Source organism: Phocoena sinus, chromosome 15 (assembly GCF_008692025.1).
Source record: "Phocoena sinus isolate mPhoSin1 chromosome 15, mPhoSin1.pri, whole genome shotgun sequence".
NCBI lineage: Eukaryota > Metazoa > Chordata > Mammalia > Artiodactyla > Phocoenidae > Phocoena > Phocoena sinus.
In genome coordinates, this window is record NC_045777.1 from 5,605,369 (window position 1) to 5,626,859 (window position 21,491).

The following is a 21,491-nucleotide window of genomic DNA, read 5'->3' on the forward strand; positions in this document are numbered from 1 at the left end:
TGGTCTCTTTGGACTTCAGTTTCCAGCTGTGAAATGGGGATAATAATGCCTAACTTCCAGGGCTATTCTTAATTAGGTTCAAGTAAAAGTAACACAATGAAGGCCTTTTACTAAGTGTAAGGTTCCATAGGAATATTAAGGGGCTGTTATGACGCACACTTGCCAACTCCGAATATTTCAGCTGGTTGCTTTTTTCCCCCTTTAAGAATGTCTGAAGGAAAAACAGGAAGGGATCTCCTGAGGTTGTGGTACATACACTGACCCTTCTCCTTTACTACTCACCGTGGGTTGCGTACCAAAAGCCTTGACATCTTCAAGGAGCCTGAGGATCCGCGGGACCTTGTTATAAAATGCAGTTTCAGAAGGTCCAGTGTGGGCCTGAGAACCCACATTTCTAGCAAACTCCCTGCTGAGGTTGCCAGGCCACGGACCGCAGTTGAGCACCGAGGATCTAGATGAGGTGTTTAGAATCATCTGGGGAAACTTTAAAAAAAACTCTGATTCCTCACCCTCAGAGATTCTGATTTAGTTGTTCTGGGGTGGAACGAGGGAATTAATATTTTTTAAAAGCTCTCCGAGTGATTCTAAAATGCAGGCAAGGTTCAGAACCTCTCGTCTAAATAATGATGATAATAGTAATAGCTCCTTTAAGCACTGGATACTCCATCTCCTGTAATTTCTTTACCAAATGGATCATCTCATAGCATCTCTCAACTCTCAAAGCCCTCTCAAAGCTCTCTCAGTGCTTATCATATTCTGTCTCATAAGAGTGTGGGTGTATTTGCCTTGTCTAGCTTCCTAGATTTTAAACTTTGTGTCTTAAGCCCATGTATATAGCACCAAGCACAGTCTTACATATTTTGGTGTTTAATATTTGTCGAATTATATTTTCCATGCCCAAGGAATCTTCCAGAAGCCTCTGTTATGTACAATACTGGTTATTCAGCATGCTTAAAAAAAATCTTTCTGTTGTTTAGGGGTATGTAATCGACAAGCTGGTTTTGCATATACCATCAGTGGAACAATGGTAGCAGCATGTGTACCCAAATATAACAGTAACACTCCTTGACTCTTTCTAAAGAGTGTTATTTCAAACCCACACTTGTTCTCACAATGACACTATAGGTTAGGTATTATCACTATTATCCCCATTTTACAGTTGATGAAATGAAGGCCAGGTTGTAACTTCTCCCAGCTACAAAGGCAGTGAGTAGAAGTGCAATTGGGATGCAAGCAGTCTGCCCCTCAAAATATGACTTTAGAGATGGCAGTCTGTGGCTTCACCTCACTTTTTCCCTCAGAAACAAAAAGGAGGATCAAAACAATCTGTATCCATGGGTATGATTATTAAGCCAAAAGTCTAGGTGAAAATTTTTTAAAATGAGTAAAATTAAATTTTGGTCATGGCTATTATTCACATTAGTATACCCTTCTGCAGTTTTTTACACAAGGGAGTATTTATGAACAACTACACAGTTTATATTCCATTTCTAGGTAAATAGAAACTGAATGTTTGTAATTTTAGTATCAGTTCCTTTTCATTTGAAGTGATCTTTAATTCTGTTACTTTAATTAAAAAGTCCTAATATGTTGTCTTAAGGTTTTGTAAATAGCTTGGTTGCAACGAAGCACACATTAAGTGTAGCTTTACAAGGAATTGGGGGCATCCAAAGATGATAATACAAAATGGGCTCCTGTCTAGAAGTGCTCAGTCTCACACAGAAATCCTCATGGTTTCCCCAACCTCTTGTTGTGTCCCAGACTCTTCCACCCCATTCCTGAAAACAAGGACTTGAATATATATATATATATTTTTTTTAATAGATTTTTTTGGAGTATAATTGCTTTACAATACTGTGTTAGTTTCTGTTGTACAACAAAGTGAATCAGCCATATGCATATGTCCCCATATCCCCTCCCTCTTGGGATGAATATATTTTAAATAAATGTCCATCCAAAACAGTGGAAGGATTTGAGAGAACATAGAGCTTCTGCCAGCAGAGGGAGACCTTGGCTTGTTTTTACAAGATTTTCTTGGGACACATAACCTTTAAATGGTGAACTGAAGTCCAAACAAATGTAATGTTTCTCAGTAGTTTACTACAAAAACATCCTGTTGAAAATACTGTTTAGTATACATGTACTTGTGGCTTAGCTTTGACAGCATCTATTCTTTTCAGCACCACTGAACAGGTTATCTACATCAAACAGTTCAACTGAGACATTCATTAAGGGAAGTTATAGATAGAAATCCTGGAGTGTTTTTTGCCTATTTTGTAGAAAGTGCAATATGGGTTTCTTTTTTCATGAAATCATGACTTCTGAAATCAATTAGCATCATCAATGATGACGGTTAAATTTCCCAGAAACCTGGAGATATTACGAGAGCTTTTATTTTACGAGGGTGGTTATGAGCCCTTAAGGAAAAAACCAAGATTCTCTGAACATCTTTTCGTTGCACCAGTTTTTATTCACTTTAATTATAAACAGACTCCAATCCAAATGTTCTTTCTTGATTAAAATTATGGAAATATTAAAAATAAATACAGATGGTAGAGACTGGAGCCTACCCGGGCTCTTTGGTGGGGCTAATGGCGGACTCTGGGAGGGCTCACGCCAAGGAGTACTTCCCAGAACTTCTGCTGCCAGTGTCCTTGTCCTCACGGTGAGACACAGCCACCTCCCGCCTCTGCAGGAGACCCTCCAACACTAGCAGATGCTAAAGAGATTCAGGGACTTCCCTGGTGGTGCAGTGGTTAAGAATCCGCCTGCCAATGCAGGGGACACAGGTTCGAGCCCTGGTCCAGGAAGATCCCACGTGCCACAGAGCAACTAAGCCCGCAAGCCACAACTACTGAGCCCGCGCGCCTAGGGCCCATGCTCCTCAACAAGAGAAGCCACCGCAGTGAGAAGCCCGAGCACCGAAACAAAGAGTAGCCCCCGATTGTTGCAACTAGAGAAAGCCCGTGCGCAGCAATGAAGACCCAATGTAGCCGAAAGAAAGAAAGAGATTCAGAGGAAGGGAGAGATCTATATAGGTTAAAACTCATTATGAGAGACTTCTTAGAAAGCTCATTCAAGAAATGGCTCAAAATGTGACATAGGGCTTCCCTGGTGGCGCAGTGGTTGAGAGTCCGCCTGCCGATGCAGGGGGCGCGGGTTCAGGGGGCACGGGTTCGTGCCCTGGTCCGGGAGGATCCCACATGCTCTGTGAGCCATGGCCGCTGAGCCTGCGCTTCCTGAGCCTGTGCTCCGCAGTGGGAGAGGCCACAGCAGTGAGAGGCCCACGTACCGCAAAAAAAAAAAAAAAAAAAAAAAAAGTGACATAGCACAGAGCTGCTCCAAGTGTAGCTAATGGAGTCAGTGTAGTCCTCAAATTGTTAGCTGTCCATGATAAATTCAGAAAATAAGATTAAGAATTTAGAAACTTTTATAGTTGACTATTTTATGTGTTGAATCTAATAAGTGAGCTATAAAAAATAAACAAATAAATAATAAATACACATGATAGAGGGGATGTCTGTTGTCAGTTTCCATTTTAAACAGCTGCCTATTTTACAGTAATACTCTTTAGAAACAAATCTTAAGAATGAGAATTCTAGCTGGGTCCCAAATAGCTACTAACATTAACTTTTCAGCTGCATCTGATAAAGACAGGGAGGAAAGCCAAACTCAGTGCATTTTGCTCTCCTCCCATTTTCATTTCCCAAATAAATGAAAATTATTTTAAGTAAATTTCCAAATATAAACTTGAAATGAATTTAATTATCCAAACTGAATGTATCTGCAAGCCTTCTTCACATTTATTTTCAAATTTTCATAACTATTATAGATCTTTTTATTCCTTCCCATTTTGACAGTATATCCTAATCCAGACATTTTGTGGCTTAACCATATATTTCTAAGTTAGTATTTTTCTCCTTTACAAAACTTGTCAAAATTCAATGATTATTAGCTGTTAAGGGAGGGAGTATGGCATAAATTCAAAGAAAAACTTGAGATTTATAAAATGTTTTTAGAATTTTCAATAGTCTCACAAGTAAGTCAAATTAACAGTTACCAAAATGTTCTCAGAATGAAATACCTGGTTCTGATGTGACTAGAGAATATAACATAACAAGCTTGACATCACAGGCTTGGTATCAGGGAGCCTTGATTTGACACGTCGCCAACAATAGAAATTGTAGACCCTTCCTGAGTGGTGTGCCTGCCCGGCCAAACGTGAAGTACTTTACATGTACCAGTATCACGATTACAGCATGAACTCTGGAGTCGGAGTCTCTGGGATTAGGTCCCAGCTCCACTGCTTGTTAGTTATGTGACCTTGGGAAAGTTACTTAACCTCTCTGCATGTTTGTTTCTTCATCTGTAAAATGGGGATGATAAGAAAGGTACCTAGCGCATAGGGTTTCTGTGAAAATGAAATTAATGTTCATAAAGCACCTAGAAAAATACCTGGCACATAATAAGTGCTATACAAGTATTTCTTTCATTATTATATTTGACCTTATTTACCTCTTGATCAGGGCTGGCTTCATGGCTGTGCTACCTGTGCAGTCACACTGGGCACCAGGCTGAGAAGGGCCCCATGCTCGGTTTAATTCTTGGCTGCTGTCATCTTGAAATTCTTAATAACTCTTGAACAAGGGACCCTACGCTTACCTTTTGCACTGGACCCCAAATATTCGGCACCCGGCCCTGCTCTTGAGGTAGATAGTGTTACTGTCCCCATTCCACTACATCTGGCTGTGTGGCTTTGGACAAGCAACATCCTCAGTGTTCTCACCTGTAAACTATAACTACTGACCTGACAAGGCTCTTCTCAGAAGAATTAAGTAAGATAACGTGTAAGCAGTGATTGGCATATACAAGTTCTCAGAAATATCTATTATTATTATTATTAATATTTATCTCAATAAAAAACTAACCCAACGTTTCTTTACTTCTCCTATAAATACATAATCTTGCTTACAATTACAATAAACTTTCCAGTGCAGTTAAAACTTTATTGAAAATACAGAATAAAATCATAAAACTTATCTCTGGAAAAATTAAGATAAGTTTATGAGAGGAAAAGATCATATCTTTACTGTTATAGAAAGGCCTTATTAAAACTTGAGGTTTCTGTTAATCTTAAAACAAGTTCTTTGTTCTCTAAACCTAGACTAGAGAAGAATTCAGGTGACTTGAATTTGGATGAGAACTGATACAACCCTGGGGAAATTTTTCAAATAAGTATATTATGAAAAAAAAAAGTATGCTCAAAATCAAAACAAAGCACTGAAGACTACATCAATCCAAATATTTATTCATAATAAACATTACTAATTTCACAGTAAATGAATGAGGTATGACCCTTATACTATGAAGACAAAGGAAAATATAACTAAGAAGAAACTGCTGGACACTATCATTCATTTGCAACCTCTCAAAGTTAGGTTATTATTATTTTTGTTACTAATAAGATACTCCATGCCTCAACATTACTTGTATTGTAGAAAGTAAATAAAATATTTCTGCAGACTTTGATGACATGTGTAAGCATTTTTTTCAAACAAAATTTAAAAGTCAAAATAACATACATTCTTTTATGATTTACTTTAGAACACAGGATAGAAATTAGTCTCTACAGAGGAGGATAAAATAAAGCCTTCTGAAGAAAATTAGAGTGCAGCATTTTTTTGACAAAAAATACAATTGATGGAAATTATTTTATTAAGACCATATGTTCTTTCCACAACAGCATCCACTGCTGAAAACAAAACTAATGAAAAGCCTCTTGCAATCACAAGATATATTCTGGTATATTTTTTATATCCATCCTCCAAATTTTAATTTGTTGGGTAAGTACACTCTGGAAAGATAATCTGATGATAGGAAGGTCAAAGCTTGAATTTCTGCCTTCATTTTAGAGTCTGCCATTATTTCCATCTGTCAATAAAAGGAAAATATAATCATACCAGAGTCCTTTGCTACAGTTCTGTCAACTCAAACTAGTAAATCTAGATTTGTTTTATCCTCCAAAGCCATCGGCAATAACCTTTAGGTCAGCCGGAGTATTCTGGAGCTGCTACAGCTAAAAATATTAGTATGGATTCCTTCAATAATTAGGAATGGTCTGGGATCTTTATAATTTCCTTCTCTCCTTTTTTCCCCCATGAACTATGATATAGCCATAGACAATGGGTATATAACTATGATGAGGATAAACTAGATCAGCTCCACCCAGCTGATCTTATCTATTAGCATTCACAATTCAATGTTTCTACAACCATTTACTGCTGAACAACACACACGTTAGTTGTTGGTTATATAAAAATTCAAGAAGGGGCCTCCCTGGTGGCACAGTGGTTGGGAGTCCGCCTGCCGATGCAGGGGACACGGGTTCGTGCCCCGGTCCGAGAGGATCCCACATGCCGTGGAGCCACTGGGCCCGTGAGCCATGGCCGCTGGGCCTGCGCGTCCGGAGCCTGTGCTCCACACGGGAGAGGCCATAGCAGTGAGAGGCCCACATACCGCAAAAAAAAAAAATTCAAGAAGGATAGTTCCAAAATATTATGTAAATAGCCACTGCTAAAGTAAAAGGCAATAAAACATACATTTGAATTTTAAAAAGAAACATACTTCTTTTCTCCAAAATGGTTGGCAAGTAATATAAGGTCTCTTCAGGATACTGTCAAGTTTCATTTGGTCTTGTTTAGTCAGTGGAATTAAAGTACCTTTAGGTATATTTAATCTGGAAAAAAATAGATGAAAGAAATCAGTAAAAACAAAGTGCTCCTGTAACTTGAAGGTCACATATATTTCATTTTTATTTATCATACTATTTCAAGAGACTCAGAAATAACAGATGCGAAAATTAGTACAGATCCACTTTTAAATACAGAATTTGGGGGATCTGGCATGTCTTAGACCAGCAAATGTTCAAGATCAAGCAGAAGTCTGTTTTAAGGTGTTGTTTTCTTTCATGCCACACTCACAGGACGATGACAGGAAGACAGACATTGGTTATAAAACAAATGCCGAGAACACTAACATCATGTGTATCAACACCAAGGCAGCCCCCAGAGCACCACAGTTTTGAAGCAGTGAGCGCCAGTATGTGTGGCCAGCAGCAAGATCCACTGTGGGATTTTAGGTTCCACTGAATACTTAATTCTCTGTAATTCATTGAGAATTTTCTGGGCCGAAGAAGTCAGTCTATCCATTTTCACTTACGCATTCATGCATGCACACAGACATACACACATCTATTTAGTTTTACACTTTTAAAAAGTAGATTGTAATTTTATCTTGGTATGTGTTTTAAAAATAGAACATGAGAGGTCCAGGATTTATGTTGTGAACTGCTTTTTGAAGTCACAAATCCTGGATTTCTCAGGAGAGCTCCAGTTTCAAACAGTCTTCTTCAGTGTCCCCATAATTATGACCATTTGCCAGCGGCAGCTCCTGAATAGGACGACAATCTGATTGAAAGGGAGGCCGAGAGGGTTTCCCTTGAAGCCATGTTTGTGTTGCTATCATACTTTTTTCTTTGATTGTACATTTATTTAGAGTGGCTTTTGAGGGCACTGATGGAATTTATGAGATGCAGCTAGAGTTTCTTCAAGTTTTCCACCTCAATAATCAGATCCTCTGTCCTCAAGTTGTGTTAGAAATGATATTCCTACAAACAGACGACCCCCAAGGGATTTTGACCATGAATACACACTAAATTGACAAAACTTCGATTCACTAGAGCGAAAACATTCAAAAATCGAAAACTGAATGTTTTCTCTGGTGCCCTCATTTTGTTAGAAGCAGTGATTACCCAAAACCTGTTCCTATTCCATTTTTATAAAATAAGCACCTGTTACCACGGTTTGCTCACTGCTTAAAGAAATCCAATAAATGTTTAATTTCATTCTCACTGGCTAATTAAAACGATAAAATATTTTAAAATATCACAATAGCAGAGATGAATAAAGTGATAATGTCTCATGCTGAAGGACAGATGGGCTCTTACTCTCCAGGGAAAACAAAATAATTAACCTATCCGGAGGGCAGTCAAAGCCTTAAAAATGTGCATACCCTTTGACCCAGCAATTCTGGGAATTCGGCCTATGGGACTAATTAAGGATACGGGGCAAAGATTTAGTTACAAGATGGTCCATCAAAGCACTACCCATTGGAACAGAGATGTGGAAACCACCCCAACTTTCAGCTGGAAGGGGCTGACTGAATAAACACACTCAGAGTTGGAACTCAGCAGAAGACATTCAAATGAGGTCTTAGGAATGTATTTATTGATAAGGAAAAGCGATCACATTGTGTTATGTGAGAAAAGCAGACTACAAAATAGAGTATGACTCCATTCTTTTGGAAGAAGTTACGGCAAGTCACAGCAAATAATCAACAGGGGTAAAGCTGTTCATCTGTAGGTGACTTTTATCTTGTTATTTAATGATATTTTTTCCATAATGAACATATAGATATTAAAAATGACAAAATTTAGATTTCCCAGCTTTAATCTTAAAATGAGATTTTTTTTTTTTTTTTTTTTTTGCTGCGGTACGCGGGCCTCTCACTGCTGGGGCCTCTCCCGTTGCGAAGCACAGGCCCCAGACGTGCAGGCTCAGCGGCCATGGCTCACGGGCCCAGCCGCTCCTGCGGCATGTGGGATCTTCCCGCACCGGGGCACGAACCCGCGTCCCCTGCATCGGCAGGCGGACTCTCAACCACTGCGCCACCAGGGAAGCCCTTAAAATGAGATTTTTAAATGAAGTTAAAATTTTAAATCTATGATAAAGTTAATTCATATGGCAAATGGTGTTGTCAATGATTACCATTTAACTAGATTCAATGTCTTCATACTTTCTAAAGTATAAAAAAATTACTAAACACTTTAACCATAAAGGTAAAAAAAAAATGTCTTCTAGCTAGCTAAAGGTTCAATTAACCAAATATATTTAAGTATTTTAGTAGCTGAAACAGAAACATGGATAAATGTAATTCATAATTATATAATCCCGAGTCATTGGGAACACGATAAGTAAAAACCGTGAAGTGCTTTCCCTGGTAGTGACTTTTTAGGCTGAGTGTTACATATTACAATGAATCATCATTTAAAATATCCTACTTCTGCTAACCGCCTAACCTTTTGATATCAGAAGGGAGGAGACCAAGCCATCTAATAGCTGGAACTGTGAGATTATGGGCTTCAAAAGACATAGCCTAAAATAGAGAGCAGAAGTATATTAGCTAAGGTATGCAGAGAACTAGCATACTTGTTTTTGCAGCCAATTTTTTAACTTATTAGGAAGAACCAGTACTGAAGACTTCACACCCCCAGAGACCACAGAAGTTAAGAAAATCACCAGGGGCTTAGCTAAACTTGACTTTCGGTGGAGGTTTTAAAACTGCTCTGTAGTATTTCTGTATTGGTTTTCTATAAAGTAAAACTGCAGATGACCCCTCTGACCTGCATTTACTGTTGTTCGTTGATTCCATACCTTAACACCTTGCTCCACCATCCTTTTCACCTGCTATAAACATATACATCAGGACACTCAAGGTGTACACCAATGGTTCCCAAACATCACCACGTGTCAGAATCACTTGGAGTGCCCACCCTTGGGAATCCAGACTCAGGAGGTCTGGATGGGGACTGAGATTTGCATTTCTAACAAGTTCCCAGGTGATGCTGACGTCCAGGACCACATTTTTGACAACCATTGATGTGTGGTAGTTGCAGTCTCCAGTGGTGAAGTTTGGTGATCTTATTTCTCCTTATGGTTGGAATTGGAAAAGTCAGAATTCAAGGCTCTATATAATTTTCAGGGTATAACTGGTGATCAGTGTTGCTATGCTGAGGGCCCACAGTTACCTCAGCAGGCCAGGAAAGTGGAGGATAATTAATGCCTCTTGCCCACAGGTAATCCCACTCTGTCATCTGCAGTCACACTGGTCATGTTGGAAGCTGGAATCACAGGTCTGAAATAGACTGGCCCTAGACTAGGACAGTAGCTTCACTGGTACATTTTGGGGGCCCTTAGCTTACTAGGGGCTGATAAGTAAATGCAGAAATCACTTCAGTGAATATAAAATATCTCAATAGTGAAAAAGGAAAAATATTTTTCTATACTTACCATAGATCCATACTTATAGATACACATTATTTCTATGCCTGTTAAAAGAAAGTTAACTTTAAAATTAGTCTTCTTGCATATTATAGGCTAGATAATTATACCTAACATCTGCAATTTTTATTTTTGTGGACATTACAAATGGAAAATTTATGGTTCAGTTTAATACGGTAAAAACAGCGATCAGTTGCCCCAAATGATTACAGTCATTCATTTTAATCTAATAATCATATTCTTTTAATTTTTTTTTTTTCGGCCACGCTGCACGGCATGTGGGATCTTAGTTCCCCAATCAGGGATTGAACCTGTGCCCACTGAAGTGGAAGTGCAGAGCCTTAACCACTGGATGGTCAGGGAAGTCCCAGAATATTTTATGAAAGTGTTCTATGAGCAGAAAAAGACAACTACAGATATGATTTATTATGACTATTGTTTCAAATAGTCCAACAATAAATTACCATGTGGATCAGCATCTACAAGAGTGAAAATAGGAATGTGAAATGTATCCCACAGCTTCTTGACTAAAAGTCTTGTGTTCAGATCAGGTACTCCCTTTCCCTAAAAGCAAGTATTGAAATCATTTAGTAGAATGAAACTGATAAAACTATATTCTTATTTTGTTAATAACTTAAAAGTTAGATCCCCTCACCTTAAATTTCAGGTGATGGAAGACTGGTTTTGACTGTGAAAAAATGTACACTATATACAACAGGGTGAAAAAGCCCACCTAACTTCATACCTTTGACAATTATCCCAGTCCTAGAAAATAATCCTAAGGAAATATTTCAGCAGAAACAGAGATAAGAAAAATCTGACATACACAGAGATGTCCATTGCAGGGTTATTTAACAGGACAGAAACTATGATAAATAGCCGAACTATCTCACAACAGGGACATGGAGAGGCAGCAGAGCACGGTGGTGATATGCACCAGCTTTGGGGCCAGACAGCCTGGGCTGGCATCTGGCTCTGCCACTTCTCAGCAGCATGAACCTGAAAGAGTCACGAAGACTCTCTGAAGTTGGGGCTTCTTAACACCTTATAAAATTACTATAGGAATTCAATTATTTAACGATTATAAAGCATTTAAAAGAGTACCTGGCTTACATTCAGAATTTAATAAACCTAAGCAGTGGAAGAGTATTATGAAGTCATTAAAACAATAATTATGTGGAAAAGTAATTTAAAGAGCTTTACAACAGTGTTAGGAGAAAAAAGCAGAAAACCAAATGAAACATGGAGCAGAGAAGGAAGCAAGCAGAGAAGAATGGGCTTTCCACGCGACCGCTCTGAGTTTGAACTCCCTCTCCGCCAATCATTAGCGGGTAAAGTTGGGTTGGTTTTCTTAGTGTCTTTAGGCCGTGGTTTTATTTATAAAATTGGGATAAATATGCCTGCCACACAGTTATGGGACTAGAGCGACGTGGAGCTGAACTGCCTAAAACCCAGTCCTAGTTTTGACCAGCCTTAAGATTGTGGTAAAATACCTTCCTGGGTCCCATTGTCCTATTGTTAAAATGGGGATGATAATAATACCTACCTCACAAGGTTGGGGAGACTTTACACGTTGATATGTGAAAAACAGCACTAAAATGGGAACCCTTTTTGTACCCAGTGCCCGGCAGAGCTCCTGGCACACCATGAGCACTTAGTGAACGCTAGTGTATTTTAATTTTTTCCTTTGGGAACGACTACACATGTATGCGGTAGAGGAGACCACAGAGGAGTACCAAAGGCTCCTTCCTAGCCTGGCCCTCGGTTCTCAACTCCCCTCTGTAGAGACAGCTCTACAGGTCAGCTGCTTGTGGGTGTTTCACTACAGCAATGACAGCAATTACCAGTGGACACCATGATAGCACCGACGCGCAGGTAGGCAAGGACTAGGAGGCAGCCTACGAGGAAAGACAAGGTAGAAAAAGAAACGTGACGGAGAGCCGAGCTTTACTTGCGTCTCCGATGCGCCAGTACCAGCCGTGATTCAAACGCCAACAGCTGAACAGAGGCCGGGGCCCGGGCAGCTTTCTCTGTCGGTAGTGGCTTGGCTTCCTATCAGCCCAGCATGCATTCTCACCAGGGAGGTGTGAAAGCGGAGGAGGACTGGACCAAAGCATGAGCCACAGGACACCCCCGCTGAGAGATCACTTCAGGGGTTCAGGTAGCGCCTTTATTACTTATGAGCTCTCAGTCTGCATTTTCCATCTCAACCGTTCTCCCCTCACTTCAAACTGGGCAGAGGCCCCTAGGATTTCCTGCTATCATCTCAAATTCATATTTCTAAAACTACATGCAACATCTCTCTGCCGTGAAGAGCTGAGCCTTCCCGCCAGTTGTCCTGTAGTATCGACGGTGACATCATGGTGAAGTTCCACACACCAGAGTCATTTTGACTCCTTCCCCTCATCCCGTGGTCACCACGTCCTTTTGGATTTGCCTTGGAAATGCCCTTTGCTTAAGCCCTTTCTCCTTAATCATTCCCCTGGCATCCTTCCACCCAGGCAACCACCTGAGAGCCTCTGGACAGGCTCCCCACATCCAGCTATGATGTTCTTCGTCTAACTGATGACGCTGCCGCACTAAGCCCTGTCATTTCCTTTCTCACCAATCCACTTTTGTAAGCACCTGATATTTACACTATATCAGGATGCCTCCTGGGGGGCGTTATTTGATTTCAGTCAGATTGGAGGATGGTTAAATAAACACCTTGGAAATTCTTGTTCTATAATCCCAAAGGATGCATCATATTGATAACAGAATGCTGTCCAAGCTTATGGATGATGTTATAAACCCCTCTTACCAATCACCAACGTAGTGTGTTAGTTTTGAAATTGTGGTAAAGGTAGATAATATACCGTAACCATGATGCACGGAGACATTTTGGTGCAAAAACTGTCATCTAGGAGCCGCTGAAATGTCGCATCTTTTTCTACAATTAATAGAAATTTTGCATCTGTAATTAAATCTGTGAAGTTAAGGCTGATAAATTTAAGGCAGGTGTGTTTCAATTTAACCACCAACTAAATAACGGTTATATTTGAAGGTAAGCAGATACCTGTTCACACACAGTATTTAGATATCTGTCTCTCCTACTAGATGGTGAGCTCCTGAAAGGATCTTTAAAAAGGGACCACGGTGTGCTCATCTTGACCACTACAGGGGCTGGCTTGTTGGTTACACATTATGAAGGCTTGATTTATCAAAGTCATGGATGAATGAACATTCCAGGCGTTTAAATAGTTTTCCCAAAGGATACTCTGAATTCCTTGAACATTAGATGGCACAGCAACAGCCTAAGTTAACAAAACAAGACAGTTTTTATTTTAAATAAATAGCAAGTTTAACGACATTTAAAAATTTATCACAAAAATCCTATATTTTCATTAAAAAAATACACCTGTTATCAGAGGTCTATGCCTCAGTAAAAAAAACAGTAGGACACAGATTTACTTTTCAGTAAGAAAACTGACATATGACCTAAACTACTTCCCAGAAGGTGAGAATTTCTTGGAAATTTTATAGATGTGTGGCTTAAAAAGCAGAAACTGATGAAGGAAAGACTTCCTTATGCAGGATCTCATAGGTGTCATTCTCCTCTTTCCAAAATGGTGAGCTGGCCCTTTCCAAACTTCTGTGCTAGTTCAGTACTGGGGGCTTTCTACGTACCAAGCCTAACAAATAGTTTAGTAACAAACATTAATTTCAGAACCAGAGAATTTTATGAAGATTACATAAATAACCATGCTAAAATGGTCAGGTCACACTCTACCTGAAAACAACCGTGCATTTTAAAAAGGAATGTGTATGTTTGTTTCTTTCAATATGACATTTGGCAAGTGGCATGTTTTGAAACTATGTAATGTACAACCCTGTACAGCATATACATATTCATCGATTTTATTTTAAAATCTTAAGCTCCAAACTACATAACAAGGCAGTAAATAAAATGCATTTCAAAAACAAACGATCTGAAATGGAGTTAAAACGCGTGAAAACATTAATGATGCTTACCGTTGTACATGCACAGTTCACCTTCGTGCCATCTTCCTCGATATACCTTAAATTGCCAGCAATTAAACCTTTTGATGTAGACAACTGAAAAAATAATAGACATATCTGAAACCTCTCTCTTGAGTTTACTTTATGCCTCTAAGTCCCTTCTCATGTTCACCTCTTAATTATATGTATTTTGGCTCAGACTGGAATTTAAGAAATAAAGGAGAAAATATGTAAGAGCACTGAGAAATGAAAAATATTTGATAATTCATCTGTCTTGGTTCATTTATCCAAGGGAATACAATGAGAATAGATTATTTAAATTCACAGTGAGAAAAACATAGTATCAAAAATATGGAAAGAAGGCACAGATTACATTTATTCTTCTATTACAATTTTTATATGTTTTGTCTTAAAATGTTTTGTATTAAATGCTACTTACTATATGCAGACTTCTCCTCGGCACTTTTAACATACAGGAAATATCATTGATAATATTGTCCACAACAGTCTGGTTACCAAAGAGTTGGCTGTCGGTGTAATATATGTCTCTATGAAAATTTTAAAAAAATATATTTCAATTAACCATATTCTCTTTGAATATAAGTATTGGAGTATTAATTGAAGAAAGCTTTAACTGGATGAAGGCAACATATAAGCAAAGTAGTTTACGACCCATAGCCTAGTTTTATGTAACTTTTCAAAACATATAATGAAAGTTAATGCCACTAAATCTCACACTGCATTTTAAAGAGTAATTTATTAGAACAATGTACTTACCGTTTGGTTGCGTAAATGTTGCTCTGTACTAATTTATAAATCATGGACAATATTTTAAGAATTAGCGCTGGAAAATAAGATGCAATAAACAAGTTACTCATCATTTTTCTTACAAATTCAAAACATACTGCTATCAAGGATTTTAACTGTCCTCAGTTACTTTCCACAATATTACAAAAATTATCTTCCCAAAATAGAAGTGTTAAGTACAGAATAATAATTGCCTGAAGAATCAGATAAAATTAATTGCTCTATGTACAGCAAAATTGAGAGAATACTTTTCCACTGAATCATGCATCTTGAAAATTTCTTTTGAAATAATACTTCCATGGTTATTAACAATGCAAAATTCTATAAATTTATTTCAAGTACAGGGTGGCCTATTAAAGAACAAGTAAAATTATTTAGCTAGGAAAAACTATAAGCCAGAAGGTAACCAAAATTATTTATTTTACTACAGAAAGCTAAGAAAGATTAATTTACCAAAAGTTTTAACTGATTTTGGTGAATCACTTTTGATTTTTCTTGTGGTACAATGAGATACCATGTGAAGACCCACAGAATCTTCAAACCTGTCATTTTGTTTAAAGCAAGGGAATAGAATAAAAAAGAATTAACTTTTGAACACCAAACAATATACACTTAATGTCCTCTTCTGAACATCATTTAAATCCCCATTTCTTCTCAACGTAAGCACTGATATATTATATTATGATAACCTCGTTTATAAGCTTAGATAATTGCAGGTGGTAATTAGCTTTGCAACACACAGAGGCACTAAAAGCAAGTGTGTAAAATACATGAATTAAATACCTTTAATTATGATGTGTGTGTGTGTGTGTGTGTATGTATTTCTTTCCCAGGAAGATATTTAGGGTAGGTGAACTATTACCAAATATTTCACAGTTTTATTAGCATTTTGCTCATTTTCTTGATTGGTTTATTTAATAATTTTACTCAATTTAATAATAAGTTTTGAAACGTTTTGTTTAATTTACCCCCAAAGTTACAATAAATGAAATAACAATTTATACTAGGCTGTTAAATTGAACTGCCAAGCCTGTCCTAAAGGTGGCAGAAGGCACCAGGCAAATAGGCCAGGTGACAGTTGCTTCAAGATCCATCTTGCAAAATACGATTCAAAACTTTAGTTACGTTAATTACACTGATCATAAAAGAATACTTAGTGCCTAAAGAGCCTTAAAATTACTTTAATTCTGTTTCTGTAACACTTATTGAAGACTATTCTTGTAGTATTTTTCATTATTAAGTGGTAAGTGTCTACAGGTTGACGATCTGAGAGAAACAAACTATGTAACTAGGGTCCAGGACTTTGATAGAGCTGTTTGCTGATTTTACCCTCTTGGACACAGGACTTAGCAGGGGGAGATTTGCTAGGGGAAAGAGCCATCAAAATATGCTCTATGTTCAGGATACATTTATTTTGGTCTCAGTATCAGGACTGGTTGTAGCTCCCCTGAGCAAGTGGTTTGCTTTTGCAGTATAGGTGAGAATTCCACTGGTGTTATTTCCCCTTTTGAGTGCTAGAAAGCTTAGATCCAAGTCTGGAGCCTATTTTTAGCAGGACTGTGAGACTTTATCATATGCATTTTGAATTCTAACCCCTTTTGGTGCTCCACTTTTTGTTCCTAGCATTGTTTTCCCTTTGCCTTATCTTTCACACCTACTTCTAGTTTATAAAACCTGCCTGTATGGTATGTATTTTGTAAACTTCCTTAGATCTTTCTGGTAAGGTAAAGGCAATAAAAAGAATTAAATGCAACTAGAACTCGAACTGAAACTCAAATAATGACATAGATACCGCATTTAAAAGTAAAAAATGCAAAATGCCCACTTTATATTTTCCCAGCTTGATCTGTTGTCTATTGTGAATGCAGGTGCTTCATTTCTTGCCAAGCTTGTGATTATGTCTTGGATAACATTTTCTATAGCTGCAAGAACCTCAGAACTGAAACAATAAATACACCATGATTCAGTCTTAATTCTAAATTAGACCTTTACAGTATATAACATTTCCCCAGATCAATATTAAAGTAATTTTTAGTTTCATTGGTTGTTTTTTAAGACTAGGCGATACATGTCAATAATATTCTCTCCCACTAAATTTTTTAACAGTAATGCATTAAAACAACAACTGTATTTATAGTGGTGAATTACAGAAATTTCATTTGCTTGTAATTTTACTTCTCAATTACCAATTGAAGTAATATCTCCCTTTTAAATTAATGACTAGACAATATAATTTATAAATATATTTTTATCTACCCTTCGTATCAACCTACTTTAAATACAAGATCATTGACTTGAAATACTACTGATAAATCTTTTAATTAAAATTGATGTAATACTTGCTTTAATTTCCCCAAAATGCAAAGCGAAAATATTTCAGAAGAAAAACTTCATGCTGTAGCACGTTACCTTAATTGATCTCATGCCATACATCAGCCCTTTTGAATTTTAGTGACACAAAAAGAAAAAAGTTTAATCACTACCATAAAGGGACTTGGCAACTACTACACCACAGAAAATTATTAAGACTTAGCCCAGTTTTCTGTCAGCTGACTTTTAATTTCACGAGCCATCAGCTTCAAAAAATGTTATTCTGTTATAAACACCGTAAGAATATTGCCTAGGAAGGGAACTCATATTAAATCTAGAAAATGCACAAAATGTAGTGTTCTAATTTCCACAGAAACATCAGAGTTTTCATGGAAAATGCATGTATCAGAAAATAAATTTTAAAACATTCCATATTTTCTAATAACAGGATGCAAAACCTGATACAAATATCTCATTTTTCCAGCCTGGAAAAAAAAAGTTACGATAACATTATGACCAACTTTAAAACAACCAGATTTACATCTGAAATGTAAAAAGGGACTTCCATCCCTTTCTTTCCTTTACTCTCAATTCTCCCTTAAACTAAATCCTATTGTAAAAAAATTTTTGTGGGTTTTTCCGGCTTTTGGGTTTTTTGGTAGTTGGTTTGGGCTTAAAAGTAAAAGGCAGTAATTTGTTTAAGTGAAAAAGTTTGCTGATAAATGGGAAAAGCAGATCAAGGAAGCAGAACAACAGAGCATTTCAAGTAAAAGTGGTGAATAATGTAAACATAATTTCGGTAGTTAACTCTAAGCTGGGCAGCTGGAGAATCCCGTAACTGATGTTATCAGCACCGCACTCTGAGCTAACCTCTAACTGCTTTAACCGATTTAAAGAAGTGTACATTCTCTTCACTTCGAAGTCAAAAACCCCATTGTCTCACTAGAAACCATTTAAAATGTGTTGACTTCCTTGCTCATTTTGATAAAACACACTTACTGAGAACTCACAAGATTGATTTTCCCCTCTTCCAAAAAAAAAAAAGCCTGAAAACTTCTAAAGTTAAATTTTTACACTTTTTCTTTTTAAACAAACACAAGGCCAAACTGTGCCCTAAACTCCCCCAAACTGTTAGGATTTCAAGAAACTCGTGAACCCAGCTGTGGGGATGCTCCTGGACCATTCTAGAGGGGGAACATTCTAGAAGACATGAGAGGAGGGTGGTCTGTCACCAGGCTTTCCGAGTTCAAAATAAGTTAACAGCAGAGAAAGGGGGTTTTCGCTAAACAAGGGCCTTTCTCGGGGTTCAGGGTTGGCGGGCCCAACAGGCTTCACCCTGTGGCCGCCACAGTGGGAGACGGGATGGGGGCCCAGCATTTCCCCACAGAACACCTCAAGCCCGGCTGTGCCGAGGAAGCTTTTTGCTAAGTCCCGGTGTCTGCGCCCCAGACGGCGCCCTCATACCTAGTGGCCAGGTGCGTCCCCCCGCCAGCGGGCTCCCTGCCGCCTTTCCTCAGGGCGACCAGCAGGGAAGCCCTGTGCTGGTCCAAAACCTGGAAGAACGAGGCCTCAGGACCTCTGGGTGCAAAGGCCATGAGGACCGCCCGGCAGTGAAAGCGTCCAAGAGCAGGAACTTGACTTGGCCGGATAGCGCCCTTCCCCGCACCCACAGAGCAGCTTCCAGGAAAGGACAGAGCTCCTTTCCCGCACTTTCCGGAGAGGGCTGACCGCGCATGTGCACTCCTCACCCCCTTCCCCAGGCAGAGCTGGACCAACGCATGCGCATAGCACCTCCATTGAGTGAGGCATGCGTGCTCGGGGCTCTCTCAGGCGCAGTCCTACCTGGGAGGGAAAGAGAGGGACCGTTGACTGGGCGCCGTCTGGCAGGTATGGGGACCAGCATAAGGGGCCAGCAGGGTATGCTTGGAATGTGGGACCTAGATTTGGGACCTTGAAATGTTTTTTTTTTTTTTTTTTTTTTGCGGTAAGCGGGCCTCTCACTGTTGTGGCCTCTCCCGTTGCGGAGCACAGGCTCCGGATGCGCAGGCTCAGCGGCCATGGCTCACGGGCCCAGCCGCTCCGCGGCACGTGGGATCTTCCCGAAACCGGGGCGTGAACCCGCGTCCCCTGCATTGGCAGGCGGACTCTCAACCACTGCGCGACCAGGGAAGCCCGTTGAAATGGTTTTACGTCTTTTTTTTTTTTTTTTTGGCTATTTATGGAAAGTAGTACCAGCGATTTTTCACTGAAACAAATAGTTATGGCTATCCAGCTGTGTGTCAGATACAGCTCTAGGCACTGGGTTCATCTCAGGATCTAGGCAAACAAAATTCCTGCCCTTGCCAACATTTATGAAGTAGTTGAGGGCTTAAAAGCCCATTTCACTCAGCCTCTCTCTTTTAATTCTCATAACCACGCCAAGAGTTTCCTAATATGATCATGGGGATTTTGCAGGAGAGGAGAAAGTGAGGTCCACAAGCTCAGGCAGGCCTGGGTTAACATCCCAGCTCCATCACTTTGTTGGCTTGCCAGATTTAGCAAATTATAATACAGGACCCTCAGTTACAATTGAATTTCAGATAAACAGTGAATACTTTTTTTAAGGATAACCAGGTTCCATGCAATCTTTGGGACATAGTTTTACTAAAAAATTATTTCATTGTTCATCCGAAATTCGAATTTAACTAGTCGTCCGGTATAACCTAGCAACCCTGCCCTTGCAGGTTTGGTGATTTGAGCCTTTACCCCTGCTCTCTTCTACAGCAGAAGATAGGAATTCTGAAGCCCTGGGGAAGGAGTCCTGCCTCTGGGGGACAATTTCTTTGAGAGAGAGGACAGCGGGGAGAGGCCCTGGAGCAAGGTGGCTCTGAAGCCTGTGGAGGCAGGTCCTTCATGGATGGGGTCCTGGGGGCTTTGCTCCAGAAGAGCCACTTGACATCAGGCCCTCTCCAGAGAGCTGTTTTGTTCTCTCAGTTCCTGGTGATTTGATAGTGTTGAAACAAAACCTGCTTTCCCATCATAAATAACAAACTCCCTCTGTTCATAATGATGAGTGTCTGTGCTGAGCCCGGTGCTGAGGGCCTTCGTTATTATCAACACAAATACTTCCTCACCGCCTACCCTGCACTAGGCAGTTGTAGTTATTGAGGTCACATCTGTGAGCAAGGTGGACAGAGTCCTTGCCTTTAGGGGACTCACAGTCTAGGGGAAGGGGGGAATTGAGGAGAAATAGGTGAACACTTAAATAATTAACTTGGCAGGGTGACTTAAATCAACAACCCTAAGCTGTAAAAATTATTCTCCCCATTTCACAGGTGAAGAAACTGAGGCTTGGAGAGGCTGAGCAGTTTGGGCAAGATTGCATTGTGGTCGGCGACGGAGCTGGAAGGTAAACCTTGACTCCCCAGTGGAGCTCTTACCGCTAGATTATGAGGCACCACTGAGGGTCTGCCCGGGAATGCATCATAATTTTGCGGGGGTTTCTTTGGTGGTGGACTTACACTCGGGCCTCAGCTTTTTCATCTTTCAGATGAAGGCATTGCAGCAGGTGGGTTCTCCGTGAGAAACAAACAAATAAAAGGCCTTTGAAGGGAGAGGCTGAGTCAGTGACACCATTGAGGCTTGTCTGCTGGGAGGCACCTCTCTCCTGGGACAGAAACCATCTGACCACTGACCTCTGTCTCTCAGGAGGGCAGACCCTTCTGTATCACGTAGCGCTACACTCAGCCAGGAGCCAGCGGCCTCACTAGACCTGACATGAAATGCAAGGTCCTGAGCTGGGCGGGGGCCCAGGGAGGGGTTCAAAACAGTGAAGGGAACAAACCCATAATAAAGCTGGCCTTCCTGTGGGGAGAAACCGCAAGGTGCAGACTTGAAAGGGCCTCGCTGGGGTTCCCACTGCGCAGACCAAAGGGGGAGGCCTTAGCCCTCCTCCCAGGCAGCTGCAGCCTTGCCCTCAGGTCTCCACCTCCACTCAGGTAACTCTCGCATGCACGCCTGCACCTCCTTCACATCAAAGTGAAGCCTAGCCCCAGGCTGAGAGGAAACCAGAAAAACAGATTCCACCCCTAGCAACAGATTGCAGAGGAAACTTGCAGATACCACTTTGCAGGGCAGTCCCAGTACCAAGTTCTTTCTTCCTACTGGCCGGCTGTGCTCACACAGGGACAGGGGGTGGGGGGACTCCCCAGATTGTGTTCAAACTGCACTCCGTTGGGAAAATCAAAAGCTTTTCCCCAAACCTTACTAGTGGGTCTT

General features: G+C 39.9%; 1 protein-coding gene and 1 long non-coding RNA gene across 3 annotated transcripts in view; one reads left to right on the plus strand and one right to left on the minus strand.

Annotated features, from left to right (window-relative positions):
- The window catches only part of LOC116740917, a 41,023-nt gene that overhangs the window by 222 nt on the left and 19,310 nt on the right, over positions 1-21,491 (plus strand). Inside the window, exon 2 of the long non-coding RNA XR_004345985.1 lies at positions 20,549-20,622. This is a non-coding gene — a long non-coding RNA (uncharacterized LOC116740917). The remainder of the gene's footprint in view (positions 1-20,548; positions 20,623-21,491) is intronic.
- Positions 5,289-18,837, minus strand: SPO11 (SPO11 initiator of meiotic double stranded breaks). 2 transcript variants are annotated; one of them, XM_032607011.1, is made up of 13 exons: positions 18,699-18,837; positions 16,750-16,863; positions 15,378-15,466; positions 14,895-14,961; positions 14,557-14,665; positions 14,130-14,213; positions 13,375-13,411; positions 12,974-13,083; positions 10,583-10,682; positions 10,128-10,165; positions 9,137-9,213; positions 6,625-6,736; positions 5,289-5,931 (listed from the first exon to the last, which is right to left on the minus strand). In XM_032607011.1, exons 1-13 carry the CDS (start codon positions 18,827-18,829, stop codon positions 5,812-5,814), a joined length of 1,188 nt encoding a protein of 395 aa, XP_032462902.1. In that variant the 5' UTR covers positions 18,830-18,837; the 3' UTR covers positions 5,289-5,811. The 2 variants fall into 2 exon arrangements, with proteins under 2 accessions (XP_032462902.1, XP_032462903.1); XM_032607012.1 differs by lacking the exon at positions 16,750-16,863.